The sequence below is a fragment of the Alosa alosa genome, chromosome 6, assembly GCF_017589495.1.
Source record: "Alosa alosa isolate M-15738 ecotype Scorff River chromosome 6, AALO_Geno_1.1, whole genome shotgun sequence".
Classification (NCBI taxonomy): domain Eukaryota; kingdom Metazoa; phylum Chordata; class Actinopteri; order Clupeiformes; family Clupeidae; genus Alosa; species Alosa alosa.
The window spans coordinates 32,518,078-32,539,226 of NC_063194.1; the positions used below are offsets into that span (position 1 = coordinate 32,518,078).

The 21,149-nt window shown below is 44.6% G+C and overlaps 2 protein-coding genes across 2 annotated transcripts in view; both read left to right on the plus strand.

The window, feature by feature from the left end:
• The first annotated feature begins 1,123 nt into the window (after positions 1 to 1,123).
• prdm9 (PR domain containing 9) lies at positions 1,124 to 10,138 on the plus strand. Its single transcript, XM_048244693.1, has 6 exons — positions 1,124 to 1,262; positions 2,222 to 2,323; positions 2,449 to 2,720; positions 2,913 to 2,980; positions 3,836 to 4,038; positions 6,873 to 10,138. Exons 1-6 carry the CDS (start codon positions 1,247 to 1,249, stop codon positions 8,969 to 8,971), a joined length of 2,760 nt encoding a protein of 919 aa, XP_048100650.1. The 5' UTR covers positions 1,124 to 1,246; the 3' UTR covers positions 8,972 to 10,138.
• Positions 10,139 to 10,983: 845 nt separating this feature from the next.
• med24 (mediator complex subunit 24) overlaps positions 10,984 to 21,149 on the plus strand; it is a 36,123-nt gene continuing 25,957 nt past the window's right edge. Inside the window, exons 1-12 of the mRNA XM_048245517.1 lie at positions 10,984 to 11,093; positions 12,071 to 12,230; positions 12,953 to 13,035; positions 13,686 to 13,724; positions 14,066 to 14,139; positions 14,500 to 14,780; positions 17,066 to 17,177; positions 17,896 to 18,046; positions 18,280 to 18,393; positions 19,057 to 19,104; positions 19,570 to 19,589; positions 19,646 to 19,696. Coding sequence (XP_048101474.1) covers positions 12,101 to 12,230; positions 12,953 to 13,035; positions 13,686 to 13,724; positions 14,066 to 14,139; positions 14,500 to 14,780; positions 17,066 to 17,177; positions 17,896 to 18,046; positions 18,280 to 18,393; positions 19,057 to 19,104; positions 19,570 to 19,589; positions 19,646 to 19,696 — 1,103 coding nt within the window. The 5' untranslated portion in view covers positions 10,984 to 11,093; positions 12,071 to 12,100. The remainder of the gene's footprint in view (positions 11,094 to 12,070; positions 12,231 to 12,952; positions 13,036 to 13,685; positions 13,725 to 14,065; positions 14,140 to 14,499; positions 14,781 to 17,065; positions 17,178 to 17,895; positions 18,047 to 18,279; positions 18,394 to 19,056; positions 19,105 to 19,569; positions 19,590 to 19,645; positions 19,697 to 21,149) is intronic.

The following is a 21,149-nucleotide window of genomic DNA, read 5'->3' on the forward strand; positions in this document are numbered from 1 at the left end:
TAAAGAGAATGATAATATTAGATTATCATATAAGAGAATATATTATGATATAAGAGAATTTCTTGGATCAATAAAGTATCTATCTATCTATCTATCTATCTATCTATCTATCTATCTAATAGTTTTGATGACTTAGGCCTACCTTGGCCTTCCTGTGTGATGCTGGAGTCTGAGTAGAGAGCAGCAGTGAACAAATAAAAAGAGTACTGAGGTCCCGCCTCCAAAGCTATGATGTATCAAGTATGAAGGTAGCCTATGATGAAATAGTTTTGATCCTTTATTATTTTAGTTAGGCAATCCAGATTAAAAGCAAAACTATGTCTGCTAAACAGAACTAAAAAACTAGTGTTTATTACACAAACTGGTATGTAGCCTATCATGTTCATAAGGATTAGCCAAATAATAAACATTAAGCACAAATAATAAACAATTAAGCACAATCAAATCCCAAACCCAACCCACAATGTGACACTGTGCCTTGAACAGAAATAGGCTACTTCTTTATAATTTATCATCCTATTTAAACAGACTGCAACCTGGACATTATGGTGGGTGTACACAAAAATCTATACACTTACTGATACAGTGGACAAAATATGAGAATAGGAGAATTTATTGAGAAAAGGTTTCTGCTCGCAAGAGATAAGTTCCATTGCAGTAAATTGCCTTACTCAACCCAGTTCAATGTTCTGTTACTTTGCACTGTGCTTGTGCACTGCTGTTTTGCATGATAAACATAACAACAACAACAGCAACAACACATTGTTTTTATTTACATCACAACAACAACAGCTACCAAAAATCACATTTATATTTCTATCATGTCGGCCGTTATTTTGGCTGTAGGCTAGGCCTAGTCAGTGATGAGCCTGTCAGGATCAGAGCATCTCTGCCTGGCAATAGGATACCCCAACAGACTTTTCTATCTTTTCTTTTATGGGTCACTTCACTTTTTAAATGTCTAATATAGAGATCTTTCATGTTTATTTTACTGTTTGTGGAAGCCCACGCTTTACAGTATGATAGTTGATAACATGTGTATGATTGGATAGACAGGTAGAAAGTCTATGGTGCTATGATGTCACCACAACATTGATGACAATTTCCTGTTTCAACTAGAGAATCAGTAGCTAGCTGTCTATGGTAGCTAGCTAGCACTGTGCTAAATTTGATTTAATTCAATAGAAACGTGTTGTCATAAACATCGTTAATTGCAACCAGTAGGTCCTACTAAGAAGAACAGGAAATGTCTACCAGCTCAGGTTGGTGGTAGAACAATGGCAAATCAGCTAGGTTGGAATATTGCAGCTGTTTAACTAAGTTAATGTTAGTTAAAGTTAATGATAACGTTAGCCAGCTAACGTTACATTCTGGTGAAGTTAGCAAACCTTATGTTTATGTTTAACCTAGCTGACATATTACACCGTCTGCAAGCAATGCCATTATTATTTAGCGGTGCCATCATGTTATTTGGTTGTTAGTAAATGCCCATTTTATCAGGCACTTTAACAACTGGCAACCGGCTCGCTTGCATATTACATCTGGCAACCCAGGTTGCCTTCATGTAAAGTCATGGCCACCTGACTGTTGGTTTGGTTCATGTTAAACAAATTAAAAGCGATGTGAAATAAGCCCATATCCTTCACGCTAGGCCTTGCTAACTTCATGGGGTTTGCATTTCACGTAGGCTATGATGCACAAAAGTTGTCACATGAAACAATGACACTTGCTTTCGTTATAGCCCCTCTGTTGGTGGCTAACTTTCATGTCTGTCATAACTTTCTCCGATGTCCAGATATTGCTTGTTTCACAAATCTTCAAATTAAACTGGTCAGACAACAGATTAGTGGCTTTTGTTAGTTACATCGATGACCCCGAATCAATGATATATGATCAAGGACCTGTATCTGTATTTAAGGAGTTTTATCTCACATAAGCCTACATAGAGACAGTGTAAAACATAGGCTACGCATTATGTAGTTCCACCTTACTGTGCGAGTGGTCCCCGACTATCAAATTATTTCTAATATATTGCCACGTATGCGTTATATAAATTATATCACCTGCGACAATTATATAGAACTATATTGAGTTAGAATTATAGAAGAATTATATCTATATTACCAACTATGTGTGTGTGTGTACTGTGTATGTATGTATATATATCATCAACTGTGCCAGATGTGTTGATCTAGGCCTAACTGTCTTTTCAATGGCACAGGTGAGATTTCAGCTGAGAAGACGCAGGAGGATGTATCAGCTTCAACAGCTGTGGAAAAGTCGCCTGAGGATGACGATGAACCATATGATGATGACAACTACTGTAAGTTGGATGCAACTAAAAGAAGTTTGAATGTTTCAATGCATAGGGACAATGGCCATAATTCATATACACTATAGGACAATGGCCCTTGTAACATGTCGTCTATGCTCTCTCCTCCCTCCCAGACTGTGAGAAATGCCAGTGCTGCTTCTGGAGTCAGTGTGAAGTCCACGGTCCCCCAGTCTTCGCCCTGGACTTCCCCTGCTCGGTTGGGACCCCTCAGAGAGCTCTCCTCACTTTGCCTGCTGGCCTGGTCGTTGGGAGGTCACGGGTCAAGGAGAGCAGCCTGGGGATTTTCAACCAGGGGCAGGTGGTGCCGGTCGGAATGCATTTCGGGCCATACAGTGGTGAAACGACCTCTGAGGAGGAGGCTCTGAAGAGTGTCTACTCCTGGGTGGTGAGGACGCTCTCCCCTACTGGTCTTCGCTGCTCTCATTTGAAGATTAGTGTGATTTTAAAGTTAAGAGTAGCACCGTTTGGAGACATACAATACATAGCCTACCAAACAATATAGTATTATATAATGTAATGCTAATGCAAGATGAAGTGTTTTAGTTGCTTATCTGACTCCTTTTACTGTCTTATTCAGATTGTTAGGGGGAAAAAACACTACGAGTTCATTGATGCTACAAGAGACACTCACTCCAACTGGATGAGGTATATCTCACTTCTTAGTGTTCTCTCTGTCTCAACATCTCTTAGAACTCCATTGAAACCTTTATTGGCATGACCGCTTAAAGCAACACAATGCAGTTTATTTTACCTTAAAATGAAGGTTTCTAACTTATTCTGTTGCTACAATGACTTATAATACAGAGAATAGTCTTTAACATTGCCAGTGTGTGCCAGGAATGCTTGATATCACACTATATGATGTTGATCGTGTAGGATCATGACCCACTTGATTTTGAGTGATTTTAATAAGATATTTTTCATCACAAATAGTGTTGATATTGACACCAAGGGGCATAAATAAACCTTCTTCCATGATGTTGCTTTAAAATGTATGCTGTCACAAACAACACATGTGTGTCTCAGTCCAATCTCTCTCTTTCTGTCTCATCCTCTCTTTCTCTTCTCTCTCTTTCTGTCTCATCCTCTCTTTCTCTTCTCTCTCTTTCTGTCTCATCCTCTCTTTCTCTTCTCTTTCTCTTCTCTCTCTTTCTGTCATCCTCTCTTTCTCTTCTCTTTCTCTTCTCTCTCTTTCTGTCTCATCTTCTCTTTCTCTTCTCTCTCTTTCTGTCTCATCCTCTCTTTCTCTTCTCTTTCTCTTCTCTCTCTTTCTGTCTCATCTTCTCTTTCTCTTCTCTCTCTTTCTGTCTCATCTTCTCTTTCTCTTCTCTCTCTTTCTGTCTCATCCTCTCTTTCTCTTCTCTCTCTTTCTGTCTCATCTTCTCTTTCACTTCTTTCTTTCTGTCTCATCCTCTCTTTCACTTCTCTCTCTTTTCTCTCGTCTTTCCTTTCTCTCTCGTTCTGCTGTTCCCTCTCCCCTCACCCCACCCTCCACGGCAGGTATGTGATGTGTTCCCGTAGCAACCGCGAGCAGAACCTGGTTGCATTCCAGCAGGGTGGTCGAGTGCTGTTCCGCTGTTGCGCCCCCATCAGGCCAGGCGAGGAGCTGCTGGTGTGGTATGCTGAGGAGTACGCCAGGGGCCTGGGGCTGACCTGGGATCAGCTGTGGCACCACAAACGCTCATCCACCTACACTAACACAGGTGACCACAAACACTCATCCACCTACACTAACACAGGTGACCACAAACGCTCATCGCTCATCCACCTACACTAACACAGGTGACCACAAACTCTCATCCACCTACACTAACACAGGTGACCACAAACACTCATCGCTCATCCACCTACATTAACACAGGTGACCACAAACACTCATCCACCTACACTAACACAGGTGACCACAAACGCTCATCCACCTACACTAACACAGGTGACCACAAACACTCATCGCTCATCCACCTACATTAACACAGGTGACCACAAACACTCATCCACCTACACTAACACAGGTGACCACAAACACTCATCGCTCATCCACCTACACTAACACAGGTGACCACAAACACTCATCCACCTACACTAACACAGGTGACCACAAACACTCATCGCTTATCCACCTACATTAACACAGGTGACCACAAACACTCATCCACCTACACTAACACAGGTGACCACAAACGCTCATCCACCGACACTAACACAGGTGACCACAAACACTCATCCACCTACACTAACACAGGTGACCACAAACACTCATCGCTCATCCACCTACACTAACACAGGTGACCACAAACACTCATCGCTCATCCACCAACACTAACACAGGTGACCACAAACGCTCACCCACCTACACTAACACAGGTGACCACAAACACTCATCGCTCATCCACCTACACTAACACAGGTGACCACAAACACTCATCCACCTACACTAACACAGGTGACCACAAACGCTCATCCACCGACACTAACACAGGTGGCCTGGCGCTCATCCACCTACACTAACACAGGTGACCACAAACACTCATCGCTCATCCACCTACACTAACACAGGTGACCACAAACGCTCATCCACCGACACTAACACAGGTGACCACAAACACTCATCCACCGACACTAACACAGGTGACCACAGACCGATCATAGGCCGATTCCACTCAACAAGGCAAAGGCAATGTCAGATATTATACCATGGTCTAGGTTGAAAAGGGTGTCGTTTAAAAAGTGATATACAGTACTACACCTATGAAGTAGATGAAAAAAGTTTAATCGCCGTTCCATATCAATGCTTATGAATGGTAACTATAACAACGATAGTAGGACGACGGTTGAGCCTGGAGGCAGGCTTCGCAACGATCAACTGTAAACAGCTGAAAAAACTAACGATTTTAGCTCTAAGACTCATTTAGTATTAATAATTGATTTCATATTTATTTATTTTGGAAGTGACCATGGTATAAACGGGATAATGCCCTTCGATGTGTCCATTATCAGAAATAAATGGATTTCGCGGAAGCAACCATCCTCCGCTTTCGTCGAACGGTTCACGCATCTGCAGTGGCGCAAAAAGTGGATATGCGCTATATGCAGCGCGTAGGGGCGCAGAACCATGGGGGCACCAAAGCGATGGTAAAAATAATAATAATAATAATAATAATAATAATAATAATAATATATTTGGTGTATTCTATATGTAGCTACTGTTGTACGTTTCTAAATCATTTCTGCATTTCCTCAATGTTAAATAACATTTTAGAGGACTAACAGGCTAGTAAACCCTATCTCATAAGATTCTATTATAGAATTTTGACATAGAAGAGGGGTGGGGAGCCGTGGAGCTGGGTGAGTGAGCAGGTGCAGTAGTGAGTTTTAGTCTATGGAAAAAGATGGATAAAAGGAAAAAAGCTGTCGAGGCTAAAATAGAAAAAAAGAAAGGGAAAATGAGATGGCATGTCAAGGGATGTGACAGTAGTTAAATAAGTGGATGTGAAAAGCAACAGGTAGGATTTAAAGTGTGACGTCTGTGCTTGGAGGCACACGTTTCATGTTCATGTTATTCATGTTACCAGACTAACTAGCGTTTGCTAAGCATATGCCGATTGAAACAGCCTATATTTGTCGGCAGCCGTGGCCCACTGGTTAGCACTCTGGACTTGTAACCGGAGGGTTGCCGGTTCGAGCCCCGACCAGTGGGCCGCGGCTGAAGGGGCCCTTGAGCAAGGCACCTAACCCCTCACTGCTCCCCGGCGCCGCCCGTTGAAGCAGGCAGCTCACTGCGCCCGGGATTAGTGTGTGCTTCACCTCACTGTGTGTTCACTGTGTGCTGTTTGTGTTTCACTAATTCACCGATTGGGTTAAATGCAGAGACCAAATTTCCCTCACGGGATCAAAAAAGTATATATACTTATACTTATACTATACTTATTCCATTCAGATAGCTAGGTGGCTACCATGCTCATACTGCACTTTTAATGGCAAACTGCAAACAGAAATGTCACACTAGCAACAACTCATTACATGTTTCCATTTCTTAACAATGAAGACTCCTTGTAATAACTTAATATTATGCTGTCAATGTGGCGCAAACAAAGGCTACAGTTGGACCAGCCTTATCCTTTGTGAGCAACAGCTGGCAAAAGGACGTTATGAGAACCGTTTAGACTCTCTTAAAGTGACAATGCGACATTTAACTTCAAGTTCAAATCGGCAGAATTTCTTAAAAAATAATAATATGTAATACATTATTGGCCTTTTGTTGTACTTGTTTTACTTTTACTAGTAGTTTGTGTTTTTTGGGGGGGGGCACCAATTTGTTGTTGCATACCCCTCAAAAAATGGGAAGCTGCGCCCCTGCGCCTCCGCGTCGTCCATTTATTTCTGATAATGGACACCTCGTCGGGCATTATCCCTTACATATACAGTATATACTGTATGCAAACACATCTCATGCTAGATGAAGTGGCTTGGTGAAGACATACGTTGGGTTTGAATGTAATAATGGTAATTTTCCTGTTGTGCTCTTTTGCCTTATTAGATAATGGTTCATCTCTGACGCTGCCTTGCCCCTACTGCCAGTTTTCCTTCCCTGCCAAATCCTACCTGCAAACGCACGTCAGGCGCTCGCATGCAGAGCAGTACCAGAACTTTCTGGAGACCCATCCTGTCGAGTCCGAGTTCGAAGAGGTGGACCCACGCCTGGACCTGGATATCTGCCTACTGGGCTCAGATGTACCGCCTTCTTCCCAGATGGAGCCAACCACAGGCACTGGCCAACAGGGAAGTGAATCCCTGATTGGACGAGCTCCCTGTCAGTCGGAAACATCTGACCAATCCCAACCATCGAATGGCCTGAGGTGCTGGAAAAGGATGAGTGACTCTGATTGGTCTAAAGACACGTCATCGGCGTCAATGTCCATCAATGACAAGGGCCACAGTTGCCCTCGCTGTGGGCGAACGTTTGCGAGGGCATACCACCTCAAGCGCCACGTGAACTCCGTCCACGATCCAGACAAACTCTACTGGTACAGGAAGAGGAAGTCCTCCAACCCCCGCAAGCACCTGCCGAACCCGGAAACAGAGACAGAGGAGGAGGACGACGAGGAAGAGGAGGCGGAGGAGAGAGCAGGGGCTGATGGGGATGAGGTGAGGGCGCCCATGGAGGTCTACCCGTGTGCCCGCTGCTTCATCGCCTTCATGAGCCTGCAGAGTCTGCAGGAGCACATGGAGCTGCAGCACGCACAGGGTCAGGGTCAAAGGTCAGACGCCACTGAGGAACCGGGCGATCCGTCAGACCCACCGTACGAGCCTCCCGTTCGCAAACACAACACGAGGAGAGGCGCTGTCCAAGCGCCCGCCCAGAAGAGAGGGAGGGGGAGGCCACGCACCAGAACCCTCGGACCGACCCGACCGACCCAGCCCAAACAGAAGCGTCCGCAGAAGGTCCAGCAGGGCGATGGCGACAGCGAGCCTCCACCTGGCGCCCAAACGTTCATCTGCAGCCAGTGCGGAGAGGCGTGTGGCGACGGTGTCACTGCTACGTCTCATGGCTGCCGCGCCCAGACGCCAGCGGCGCCGCCGCTGCCCCAGCATGGCACGCAGCATGGCACGGACACACAGCTGACGTGCGGCGAGTGCCAGGGCATGTTTGCGGACGCGGCGTCGCTGCGGTCCCACGGCTGCGTGCAGGTCGGCGAGGGCCCCTACAGCTGCGCCCAGTGCAGCCTGCGGTTCAGCCAGCCGTCCAACTTGCGCCGCCACCAGCGCTCCGTCCACGCCATGGTCAAGCCCTACTGCTGCGGCCCGTGCGGAAAGTTCTACACGCAGGCCAGTGGCCTCCGCCGTCACCAGGAGGGACGCCAGCACAAGGGACGACGGACGGCCTGTGCCAAAGCTAACGCTAATGCTAACGCTAGCGCTAATGCTAGCACCGCCGTCACGCCAATCATCACCACCGCCGCCACCATCTACTCCTGCTCCTACTGCCAGTTCTCCTTCACCGCACAGCGCTACCTGCACAAGCACGTGAAGCGGCACCACCCGGCAGAGTTCATCCAGGCGCAGGAAGGCAGTGAGGGGGAGGGCGGGGAGGTGGGCTACGGGTTGGGTGACGCGGAGGAGTTGGCGCGGATATCCCAGAGCTGCCCCCAGTGCGAGAAGACCTTCTTCAGCGTGAAGGGCTTCAAGTCACACCACTGTTTCCGCCGCGGCAAGCGCGCCTGCCCGTGCCACGTGTGCGGCAAGCGTTTCAGCAACGTCTACAGCCTGCGGCAGCACGAGCGGACGCACACGGGCGAGAGGCCCTACGCGTGCCCGCACTGCCCCAAGAGCTTCGCCGTCTACGGCCAGCTCAACGTGCACCTGCGCACGCACACCGGCGAGCGGCCCTACCTGTGTGCGCAGTGCGGCGAGGGCTTCCGCCAGTCCGGCGATCTCAAGCGACACGAGCAGAAGCACCTGGGCGTGCGGCCGCACGCGTGCCCGCAGTGCCCCAAGAGCTTCAGCCGGCCGCAGAGCCTCCGCGCCCACCTGCAGATCCACAGTGGCATGCGGCTCTTCCACTGCACGCAGTGCAGCAAGGCCTTCACGCGCAAGTACCACCTCACCAGGCACCTCCACAAGATGCACTCCTCCTGAGACGCACTGCAAGGCCTTCATGCATGGAGAACAATTCACGCAACACCCTCCACAGGATGCTGTCCTGAGAGGAATGAGAGGGTGGCAGCAGAAATTATCTGTCTCAGATAGATAGTCTGAATGGTGGCAGAAGTGAAGGTGATTATTCATGACTAATTGGCTTGAGATGCTCTAAGAGTCGTCACCATCTCACCAAACACCACCACACAATGCTGTCCTTGAGAACAGGGTCATTCAAAGTCGGACACACTGACACAGGACCGGGCCAGACTTTGACCTTGGGTTCAGTGGAGCCCAGCCTGATGAGGGCAGGGGTCATCTGCCGTGTAAATGATGATTATATCATCACAAAACAGAACTATATTAACATGTATAAATAATTATAGCCTTATAGTAATGATACCCCATCACAATGATACAATCAGTAATGCAATAACTGAATGAGCAGATTATTGAATGGCAACGTCTATTAGTTATCAAAGTTTTAAGCATTAAGCATATGGGATTGCAATTTGCGCCATCTTTTACCAAAAGTGTATTTGCACTGTGTGAATTTTTCTTTTTAAAAAGTGTTTCGGATTTGGTTTCCTGCTGTGCGGGCCTGCTGGAAAAAAGAAGGCCATCTGTGACAATCAGTGTAGGACAGAGACTTTTTATCTTCTATCCTAGACGTCCTATGTCTATGAACACACAAGGATTCATATATGTCATCGCCTGAACCTCACATTACTAACAAGACTCATGTCACTTGTTAACAGTAATAGATAATAGTCAGTGTGTATCAGACTGACTTAACAGTCAGAAAATGTGTATTACTGTACATGTTTTCTCATGCTTGCTGAAAGATGCCCAGGTTTACTATGACCTGTTCAGTTGTATGTTTCCAGACACAAATAGAAATGAGCTTTCAGTATCTTGTTATATGAAGCACAAACATACAGTAAGTAGGATTCACAGGAATACAAATTAACCTTCAGTCTAGTTGAGGACAATTAATTACAGTGATGTTAATTAAAATGATTGTCAAATGTTTGTGTCTTTTCATTCAAAACATAACCTCCCAAATAATGCTCATTTGTGGTTACTTGACCAGGGAGATGTGGGTTTGGTTGTCCAGTGTGTTACAGTCCAGTCTATAACACACTGGTTCAATAAGTGACAGTCGCCTCGGAGAAACCAGAACTGCTCAAAATAAAACACTGAAAATATGTAAACGCATAGAATACACCAGCAGATTATTTGTACCAGAATGTTGTTGCACACCTTGTTGTGTGAACAGCACAGACACGGGCAGGAAAATGCATATATGTCACTGGAATCATTGTAAAGCTTATATCTTTAGCCCTGTTGATTGGTAAGATATGGACAGGCCTGAGAGATTTGAGTTACCATGGATCACAGTCAGCTTTCCTTCCTCACATCTAGGATTCTTCAGAACCTAACAGCATCATTTGATGCATCTATTCATTTGCTTTATGTTTTTTATAGATAGATAGATACTTTATTGATCCCCAGGGGAAATTAAATATATATATATATATATATATATATATATATCACCTTGTATCCAAAGTGACTCCCAACAAGGGCTATAAACATTACATTAGCATTAAAAATGCACACTATAGAAAACTCAAGTCATTTTAAAATCATAATAAAACACTAATGACACTAAAGAACACTTGATGTGTCAGCCAAATGTAATGTAATGATAATAAACATGATAATGACAACCATGATAGCAAGTTTTCACAACATCAATAATTATACACATAGTCCTATATAAACAATGACTGTAAATTAGTCAGATCCATAGTTGAATTTGAGCACTTAGGACTAGCCCATACCATTAGAGATAATCATGGTACAAGACCAGTGCAGAGGTTTTGGGCCAGTCTGCCTTTTTTAATTCATACTCCAGCCCACAATGTGGCAGTAATGAGAAAGAAAGATCCAACACCACAAAAAAGTAGCGACAAACAATGAAGAAGTAAAGTTACCAATCAGCGTTCAAGACCGCTGATGAATAAACAATATGGTGGATTATTGGCCGAAGTGTAGAAGACATCAATGAGTTCAGTTTATCTGTCGTATTAAACCAAACAAACCATTTCTATTAAAGGTAAAGGAGTTTATTGTATTGCATATATTCATTCTTTCATCACATCATACCTTTTGAATAGCCTGATTATGAAGGACTAACGTTAGCACACAATAGAGAACGAGTATATTCAACGTTAACTCATTTAGACGATGATTCATTTAGTATGATGAAGTTGTCAAATTAAGATACCAAAATAGCGTTACACCCTTCAGCATATTGTATGTATTTTGTCATATGTATGTTGTTGGGTGTGTGTAACTGAGTACGTTTGGATAAAGAGGGTTACAGGTTAGGTTGATCATTTCCTCTGTCTGGTACTAGTCATGTGTAGCTAGCTATGAAATAATTTCAGCTGCACGTTTGTTTGGAGTAACTATTGCTAGCACAACAAAACAAATGAGTTGAATCATTTCTTCAATCCATTTGTAGCCATGGTCTTATAATCGGTCTCTTATAATTCAGCCAGAATGATTACCAGAGTAATTTCAGCTGACTTCTACTCGCTCTACTGTGCTGACGATGTTATACTGAAGTGATGCAAACTGGTAATTTGTGCCTGAGCCCAAATACAATGGACATCGGGGTTTTGTGATAAAGTCAACTTTTTATGATGATGAAACTATTTGCAATGAATTACTGGTAATATGCATTTGATCACTCTGCACAATAATCTAGAAACAATGTGAATCATCACCACACAAACTGAAACGGCAAAGTTTGCAAAACCAACATTTTTGTCAATGCTAAAACTTTTGACCATAACTGTATAGTTGAGAAGCACAACTTCATTAGTCTGGATAAAGATAGCCTAATTTATCTTAGTTAGTATGAATGCTAATTCTGTCTTGATACAAAATAATTTACCAAGCATTACATTTGTTACATTTAGTATTACATAGCATTACATTCAGTCTGATCAAATGGCTATGACCTTCCCTATCTGAAAAGTTGACCGTTGTAACTTGTGTCTCTCTCTATTTCGGTGTTTGTTTCAGTTTGAAGGTGGTCGACTGGCTCTGTCTGCGATGAAGGTGGTCAACCTGAAGCAGGCGATCCTGCAAGCGTGGAAAGAGCGTTGGAGTGACTACCAGTGGGCCATCAACATCAAGAGAAACTGCCCCAAAGGAGTCACATGGGACTACCTCAATCTCGCAGGTCAGTGCAGGAGTCAAGTCACTCAAGTCAAGTCACTTAATTTATATCGGACATTTAAAAACAACAGAGTTGACCCAAAGTACTTTGCAGTTGACGAGCTTGGATAGGACAAAACAAGAATGTAATGTAATGTAAAGATTAAAATAAACAAATATTTGAGGAGCAAGGAGTTAAAGCAAGAGGTGCAGAGCAAGGGAAGCAATGTTACAAAAACAAAGGAGCACGCTGGCATGTTTAAGTGTATATATATATATTCTTTTGATCCTGTGAGGGAAATTTGGTCTCTGCATTTATCCAAATCCTGTGAATTAGTGAAACACACTCAGCACACAGTGAACACACAGTGAGGTGAAGCACACACTAATCCCGGCGCAGTGAGCTGCCTGCTACAACAGCAGCGCTCGGGGAGCAGTGAGGGGTTAGGTGTCTTGCTCAAGGGCACTTCAACTGGTCGGGGTTCGAACCGGCAACTGTCTGGTTACAAGTCCGAAGCGCTAACCAGTAGGCCACGGCTGCCCCACGGCTGTTGTGCCTTCATGTCTTCTCTCTGTGTGTAAGAAGAGGAAGCTTGAGAAGTTCTCTATTCACTATCCTAAAACCTGTTTCATCACACCCCTTACGCCCCTTAGCTTGTTGTGTCCATATGTGAGTTCTTGTATGTTCTGTGTAGTGGTAGAACACGGTCAGCCCCGGTCACTGTTGTATTTGTTTTGTTTCTGCAGAGGCTCTGATGGAGCAGGCGATGATTGGGCCGTCCCCCAACCCTCTGATCCTGTCGTACCTGAAGTACGCCATCAGTTCACAGGTACGCTCCTGGCCTGTCCACTGCTTCGGCCACAGCTTTGTGGGAGTGGGGACTCTTGGCCACGGAGCTCTCTTCAGGAACATGCGCAATTGCGCATTGAGGATAAAGTTAAAATCCCTTTATTAACACGTATTAACACAAAAGGCCGTGACAGGTCATTTTTCAAAAAAATGCTTTCTTAAAAAAGCAAAATAGTTCTGCTGGTGAAATTGTCTGTTTAAATTCCAACGGTCAAAATGACCGCCTTGGGAGTTCTAGTAGTTTTGAAAGTCTTGGCAGTTCTAGTGTTAAAAGTTGGGGTGTAGCAGTGATAAAATGGAATGGTGGATTTTTTTTAACTTCGCGTTGTCACAACTTTAAACAAAGGATGTCTTGATGCGACTGTACCTGAAGTAAATCCAGCGGCCTTCCCGTTTCTACAAATGTGTTCTTTTTAAACATCAACATCGACCGTCTTGCATTCACCTGGAGTCAACTACCTTTACAAACTGAGTACTCTGTATTTTTATCCTCTAGGCTGTAGAAATCTGTTTTGTCCGAGTTGTATTACAGTATATTTGCCAAGGATCAGATCAAGTCTCATTAGGGGAAAAGTGTTTATATTTCTGAATGTGCATTGAACGTATCGACTATTTGTTTTTTCCCTTCAGATGGTGTCTTACTCCAGCGTCCTCACAGCAATGAGTAAGGTAGGTTTTCCACTTCACACTAGAACATTAATATTCTGTGTGGCTCACAGAAAATGGAACACAAGAGGAACACTGCCCCCAACACATGCACATAGAACACTTGAGGAACACTGCCCCCAACACATGCACATAGAACACTTGAGGAACACTGCCCCCAACACATGCACATAGAACACTTGAGGAACACTGGCCCCAACACATGCACATAGAACACTTAAGGAACACGGCCCCCAACACATGCACATAGAACACTTGGGGAACACTGCCCCCAACACATGCACATAGAACACTTGAGGAACGCTGCAGCCAAACTCATTCCACATGTTAAACCTCTTCTGCAGTTTGATGACTTCTCCCGTGAGCTGTGTGTGAAGTCTTTGCTGGAGATCATGGACATGTTCTCCCATCGCCTCAGGTACAGACCACGGCACTATCCGCTTCCTGCACGGCACTATCCACTTCCTGCACGGCTCTATCCACTTCCTGCACGTGCTTGCACTCACTCACCTCTTGTCCTTTTGAAGACTTATGAATTTCTCTGCCTTCTTGTGTGTGTGTGTGTGTGTGTGTGTGTGTGTGTGTGTGTGTGTTTGCTTGCTTGCTTGGATGCAAATTGTATGGATGCACAAATATGTGTTGTGTGTTTGCGTTGTTGCACATTATATGGGTGCACATATATGTGTGTGTGTTTGTGTGTTCGCATGGATGCAAATTGTATGGATGCACATGTGTTGTGTGTTTGCATTGATGTGTGTGTGTGTGTGTGTGTGTCCAGCTGCCACGGGAAGGCTGAGGAGTGTATCGGGCTGTGCCGCTCGCTGCTGTGTGTGGTGGTGTGGCTGCTGCAGGGCTGTGCCTTCTACTGTGAGCGGCTCCGGGAACAGCAGGGGGCGCCGGCGAGCCAGGGAGTCCCAGCACCGTCCCCATCTCCAGGGCCAGGAGCAGGAGCAGGAGCTGGGGAAGCCAGCCTAAAGGCCTGCCAGGAACGTCTGGAGAGCCTCATTAAGAGCATCAAGAACCGCGCGCTCATTTACATCGCCAGGGTGGAGGAGCAAGGTGTGTGTGTGTGTGTGTGTCTGTGTGTGTGAGTGAGAGAAATTAATAGCACCAAGAAAAGGGTGCTAATTCACATTGCCTGTGTGTGTGTGTGCGCGTGCGTGCGTGTGTGTGTGTGTGTGTGTGTGCGCATGTACAGTACGTATGTACATGTGTGTGTGCGTGTGTGCATGCGTGCGTGTGTGTGAGAGAGAGAGAGAGAGAGAGAGAGAGAAAGAAATTAATAGCACCAAGAATAGGCTTGGGTATCGAATATCGAGTATTGGTTGGAACCGGGACTATATTTGTGATTTTCCCGGAATCGTTCAAAAGTTTAAATTTCGATTCCTAGTTTAGATTCCCAGTCCGCCGACCGGAAGAAGAAACGGCTGAACACCAACTAAGATGTACATAGTTCATAGAATTCAAATTCATGAAGAATGTCAGACTATTTCATTCAGAAAGCAGGGTTCCCGCGGATCCTTAAATAGTCTTAAATACAACTGAATTTTCGAAAGAGAGGTATTAAATGTGCGTATGGGACCTCCAGCGAGTGCAAGAGAGCGAGTGATGTCTCCATCCAGTTTTGTGTATTTAAAACGCAATTGTATAAGTGACTAGGCTATTAGGCTACGGGAGGAAGTGTAGTGGTTGCAGAGTGAAGATGTTTTTCACGGGTTTGGTTAAAGGTGTGAAAACGGTAATAATACAGTAGGCCTATGTACAAAATAATATGCCTGACGTTTTCGTGGTGTAACTGAGGCCAGAGAGATAGACAGGTAGCCTACGTGGAATGAGGGAGCCTATGGTAGAATGAGCGGGAGAAAGAGCAGGTTGGCCATACGCTCAATTTAGGCGGACATATGGATTTTAAAAGCCCTGTCCGCCGATTCGGGCGCAGCCTCGCCGGACGCTCATTTGTTCTCCTTTTGGAGTTGGCGCTTTGGCATCTAAAATCATTGCTCGGACGCAGCATCGTTTCACAAACTATGGACGCCAAGACTGCTGGTCAAATTATGTGCAGTGCTTCGCAATCAGGAGGAAATACTGTATATGTTAAGTTGATCTCTTTGCATCTTTCCAAGTCTGTCTAACTGTCTATCTGTCTAAGTTATAATAGCCTACCTGTAATATCTGCCAGCAGCTTGCTTGCCAGCGTTTCCCAGTAGGCTAGGCCTACTTCGCAAAAGTTGTGAACTATAACCGCATATTTTTTGAATGTCGGCGACTGGCTACATAAACAAAATGTAACGTGCGTTCATAATACGTGCGTGCTTGAGATGAAACCAGCAGTTTTCAGCAGGATCATGCGAGGAGGACCTGTCTCTTAATTAATTTAAAACAAGTCAGTGGTTTTACAATGTTTCAGTCAAGCTTTGGTTGGTTTAGATACAACTGGTATGCAAAATGTAAAGTAGTGGATTAACTTTAATTTGCTGTGCTGCATATTGGACAATAGATGCACATAGTAAATTATATAAAGTAGGCTTATTAAAATATGTAAATAACTTAGTCTAACTTTGAAAAAAATATTGAAAGGAATCCAGTCCAGTGCACATGTCTTTGGCAAGTAGCCTAGGCTACTACAGACACAGGTGAAGAACAGTCAGCCTCAGCAGTAAGCAAAACCAAATATGTACAGCCAGCTTCAAAAGCAAGCAGCCCAGACCCTAAAATTGGCCATTTATACAGTAGCTTTGAAGGTAATTCACACACAATTATTTTTCTTTCGCCAAAATATATTTGGTAACTTCTGTAGACATCCAAAATGGGGTAGGGGTTAAAATTAGTAGGAAAAAAAAAAATATTGCATAAACAGTCATATATATCTTTTTGCCGTGGTATAGTCTTAAGTTTCATTTAGATGTCTTGAAAAGGTCTTAAAAGTCTTTAAATTTGCACTTGGAAAATGTGTAGATACCCTGAGAAAGACTGTTGGTTAGCTAGCTCATTTAAAATATTCTAAACTTTTTTTGACCCTGCCTCTTAAAAAAATCGGAATCGAGAATCGTTAGGAACCGGAATCGAAATAAGAAATCGGAATTGGAATCATTCAAATTCAAACGATACCCAACCCTAACCAAGAACCAGGCCCTCATTCACATGACCAGGAGCTGCGTGCGTGCGTGCGTGTGTGTACGTGCGTGACAGTGGATGGTGAATATGTGTTCGTTATGCTTCTTCTGACCGCATATCTAGAGATTGTTTGCATCAGACAGTGTCTGTACACATGCTCCAGTTTAACTGCTGAATGTAGATGTGTTGGAGATGATGTGTAGTATCCTCTGCTGGTGTTTTTCCTTTAGCGTCATGGACCAATGTGGAGCAGGCTTTGGTCAAACTAACAGAGAACCTCGGCAGCCTGACCAATCACACGCTCCGAACCAAACTGGAGGAGAGTGCGGCACTAGTCAAGAGGTTGGCATTTGTGGATATTCGTGTTAGTCAGTGTGTGTGATCCACATGCACCTACATGTGTGTGTGTGTGTGTGTGTGAAAGCATGTGTAGTGTTTCCCAGAGAATTGAATTCCATTTGTGGTGGTTGGTTTGCAGAATTAACTTGAATACAACAGTTAGCACAGCGTGGTTATGATGCTAACCAGATTTAAGCACAATTTAGTACAATCTGGAAAATCATTGTGCGGTGGTCAATGTTGATATTGTGGTGGTCAGTGTTGATATTGTGGTGGGCCGCCACAACTAAGTCAATGTATGGGACACACTGTGTGTGTGTGCAGGCATAGGATTTTATTTGTGATCCAGGCTTTCAGTGCAGATCAGATCCTGTTCAGAAATCATTTGCAAGTCATTTCACATCCTCCTCTACTCCTCCCCTCATCCATCCCTCCCTCCCTCCTTCCCCTCTCCCTCCTCCCTCCTCCTCCCTCCTCCCTCCCTCCCTCTCCCCCTACTCCCTCCCTCCCTCCTCTCCTCCTCCCCCCTCCCTCCTCCTCTCCTCCTCCCTCTTTCCCTCCTCTCCTCTCCCCCTCCCTCCTCTCCTCTCCTCCCTCCCTCCCTCCCTCCTCTCCTCTCCTCATCCCTCCTCTCCTCTCCCCCTACTCCCTCCCTCCTCTCCTCCTCCCTCTTTCCCTCCTCTCCTCTCCTCATCCCTCCTTCTCTCTCTCCTCTCCTCAGTATCCCCCAGATGTTGTCGGTGCAGTCCGACCCCCCGGTGCTCACGTCCTTCCCCTCGGTCCACGCCTTCGTCATGCTGGAGGGCACCATGAACCTCACAGGGGACACACAGCCCCTGGTGGAGCAGCTCATGATGATCAAGAGGATGCAGGTGAGATTGGGCCTTGCCGGACTACAACTCCCAGCATGCATAGTGCCTCAGTGTGTTATAAAGTCTATATCCCTTTAATTGTTAAAAATATGTCTGACTCTGTCTTTGTCTGTGTGTGTGTCTGTGTGTCTGTGTGTCTGTGTGTGTGTGTGTGTGTGTGTGTGTGTGTGTGTGTGTGTGTGTGTGTGTGTTTGTGTGTGCGTTTGTTTATGTGTGTGCGTGCGTGCCCGTAGCGTATTCCTGCACCGTTGTTTGTGCTGGAGATCTGGAAGGCTTGCTTCACCGGCCTCATCGAGTCTCCAGAGGGCACTGAGGAGCTCAAGTGGACTGCCTTCACCTTCCTCAAGGTCAGTGATTGGCAGCTGGGCTGACCAATCTGTGTGGCCAGCATAGGCTGACAGTTTTTATACACACAAAAAAATACCATGGATGAAATATGCAAAACAGGTCCAATCAAAATAGCTGCTGTTGATATTTAAAAGAAATACACAGTAACTGGGAGTCTTGCTGTTAAAGGTGCTCTGAGCAATGCGACGCGGTTTTTAGGCTAAAACATTTAATGTCACTTACTGCAAACATCACCTAACCAACCGCTAGCTGTTTGTGTCCTGAATACACTGTAAAAAGACGCTATCTCTGTGGACAGTCGAGGCTCCAAAAACGGCAACAAAAACAACCTGGGCAAACCTAGCCCATAAAAACATAACAAACTGTTCCAGCAAATCACAGACGAGATGCGCGTTTAGGAGAGTTTCAATTGAGTTTCTTGAATTTCCCCTTGGGGATCAATAAAGTATCTATCTATCTATCTATCTAATTGCACGGGAGCAGCACGGGAGGGAGGGGGAGGAAGTAGCGAGCTAGCTCTCTGCTTTGTTTGAAAGTCAACAGAAGTGACGTTACCCAGCATCGCTTAGAGCACCTGCATTTGAATATGCATGACTGAGATGTTTTATGTAATGTTTTATTTTATCATTATTTTTGATACCTGTGTGGTCTTGATGGTACAGATTCCTCAAGTCCTGCTGAGGCTGAAGAAATACCCACAGAGTGACAAGGTACAGCTACAAACACCACACCAACAAACACACTGTACGACGTGGGGCTCGTCAGAGTTTTTGAACTTTGCGTGTGTCTGCTATGCTTCAAAACTGTTAAAATATTAACCATGGTACAATGTTTTCAATAACTCTCGCTACTCCTGTAAAATCATTGCCCTCATTTTTGGTAGTTTAGGCCATGTGCACAAGATGTGTGTACGAGGTCTACAGATCTGTGGACTACATAAGAACAAGGCCAAGAAACTGACAAGATATTGCTCTGTATCAGCAGTAATTGGCAGCCTCTACATATGGAGGCATAGGTGCCACCTTTACCCCTAATGTGCATAATGGACTGGATATTGGCTGCTGTTGTACACCTTTCTATCAAATTTGGATTATGCCATGATAAATGCTTATCTTCTAATCCAAATAAAGAATTTAAATGTGTGTGTGTGTGTGCACGTGCTTCCCCCTTTGCAGCAGGACTTCATGGAGGGATGGCCTTTGAACTGAAGCGGCCTTTGACAAGGCTGATCTGCTGAAGCTGGTGAACTAGGACACCGCCAATCAGTAGTGAGACCCTGGACAAGGCTGACCAGAGATGCAAGTGAGTACCGGCTGGTGAACTAGGACACCATTACAATCAGTAGTGAGACCAGCTGAGCAACTAGACCACCATTACAATCATTAGTCAGACCAGCTGGTCAACTAGACCACCATTACAATCAGTAGTGAGACCAGCTGAGCAACTAGACCACCATTACAATCAGTAGTGAGACCAGCTGAGCAACTAGACCACCATTACAATCAGTAGTGATGGTCAACTAGACCACTATTACAATCAGTAGTGATGGTCAACTAGACCACTATTACAATCAGTAGTGATGGTCAACTAGACCACTATTACAATCAGTAGTGATGGTCAACTAGATCACCATTACAATCAGTAGTGAGGTTAAGTCAGGAAGCTGATGATCCACTGACAGGTGGTGGCAGGCACTGAGACCTGGGTGAGCGTCATAGTTCAGAAACCACTATTACAATCAGGAGGGAGGAGCAGCTGGTCTCTGTAGGTGAGGTCATCTATTGTAATTTCCCAACTATTAGTCGCGGTTTATGCATTGATTTTGCAAAATTTCTTCAGCTATGAGGTTAATACACACATGAGCAGTTAATACGGTATTAATATGGTTTTGTTTGTTTTTTTACTTGCATAAAACACTTTCCTGCGATTTATACACAATGCGGCTAATACACAGGAAATTACTGTAGTCAACTAGTCCACTATTAAATTCACTATGTGTGAAAGCTACACATACTAAACGGGCTAGACATTGCTAATTGTAAGAAATTCTTCACTGTGAATGAGCGCTGTTCCACGCTGACATGTAAGCTCTGTACAGCTGCATTAAAGTGCAACTAGAAATGCAATTCCAAGGAATTACCAGTGCATGAAAATGCAAACAATGCAATGCAAAAGTGGTCAGCGGAATGATAATATGAAGCCTAGGAGGAACAGTATAGTGCATTTTCATGCACTGTAATAAGACCACATCCACTGTGGCTAACCATCTAAAGATGAAGCTGAAGGGTTGGAAAGGGATTGAAAGCAGAAACTAACAACTAATACAGTTACATGTTTTACAATAAATATATGTTATCCTTCACACATACATATTAATGAACAAGGTCCTTAAATATTTAAATAATGACAAACTTGATGTGCTAAATATCTTCAACCTCAATTATGCCGATGAGATCTGCTTCCTTGTGTTCTTCCAATGCAAACAAAATAAATAAACATGTGAATATCAAAACATTGGTGAAGGCAAACATTTCTGGGAGAGGTGGTGCATTATCTGACAGAAGTGCAGGAGACGTTTCATTCTACACAAACTGATAGCGCTTTTACTTGGGGGGTTCTGGAAGAACTGTCAATCCTCCCCTAGTCTCATCAGAAATTGGTTGTGGTCTATTCAGCATCAAAAATGGGTCCCAACTTTCAACTGGTGCTTCATCTGATAATTTGTGTTTCCCAACCTGTGGTTTTGGAGCCCCAA

Excerpts from the sequence above, each read along its gene's own strand:
- prdm9 (XM_048244693.1), top strand. Across the intron at positions 2,324-2,448 it reads ATATGATGATGACAACTACT|ACTGTGAGAAATGCCAGTGC; the intron begins GTAAGTTGGATG and ends CCTCCCTCCCAG. Across the intron at positions 4,039-6,872 it reads ATCCACCTACACTAACACAG|ATAATGGTTCATCTCTGACG; the intron begins GTGACCACAAAC and ends TTGCCTTATTAG.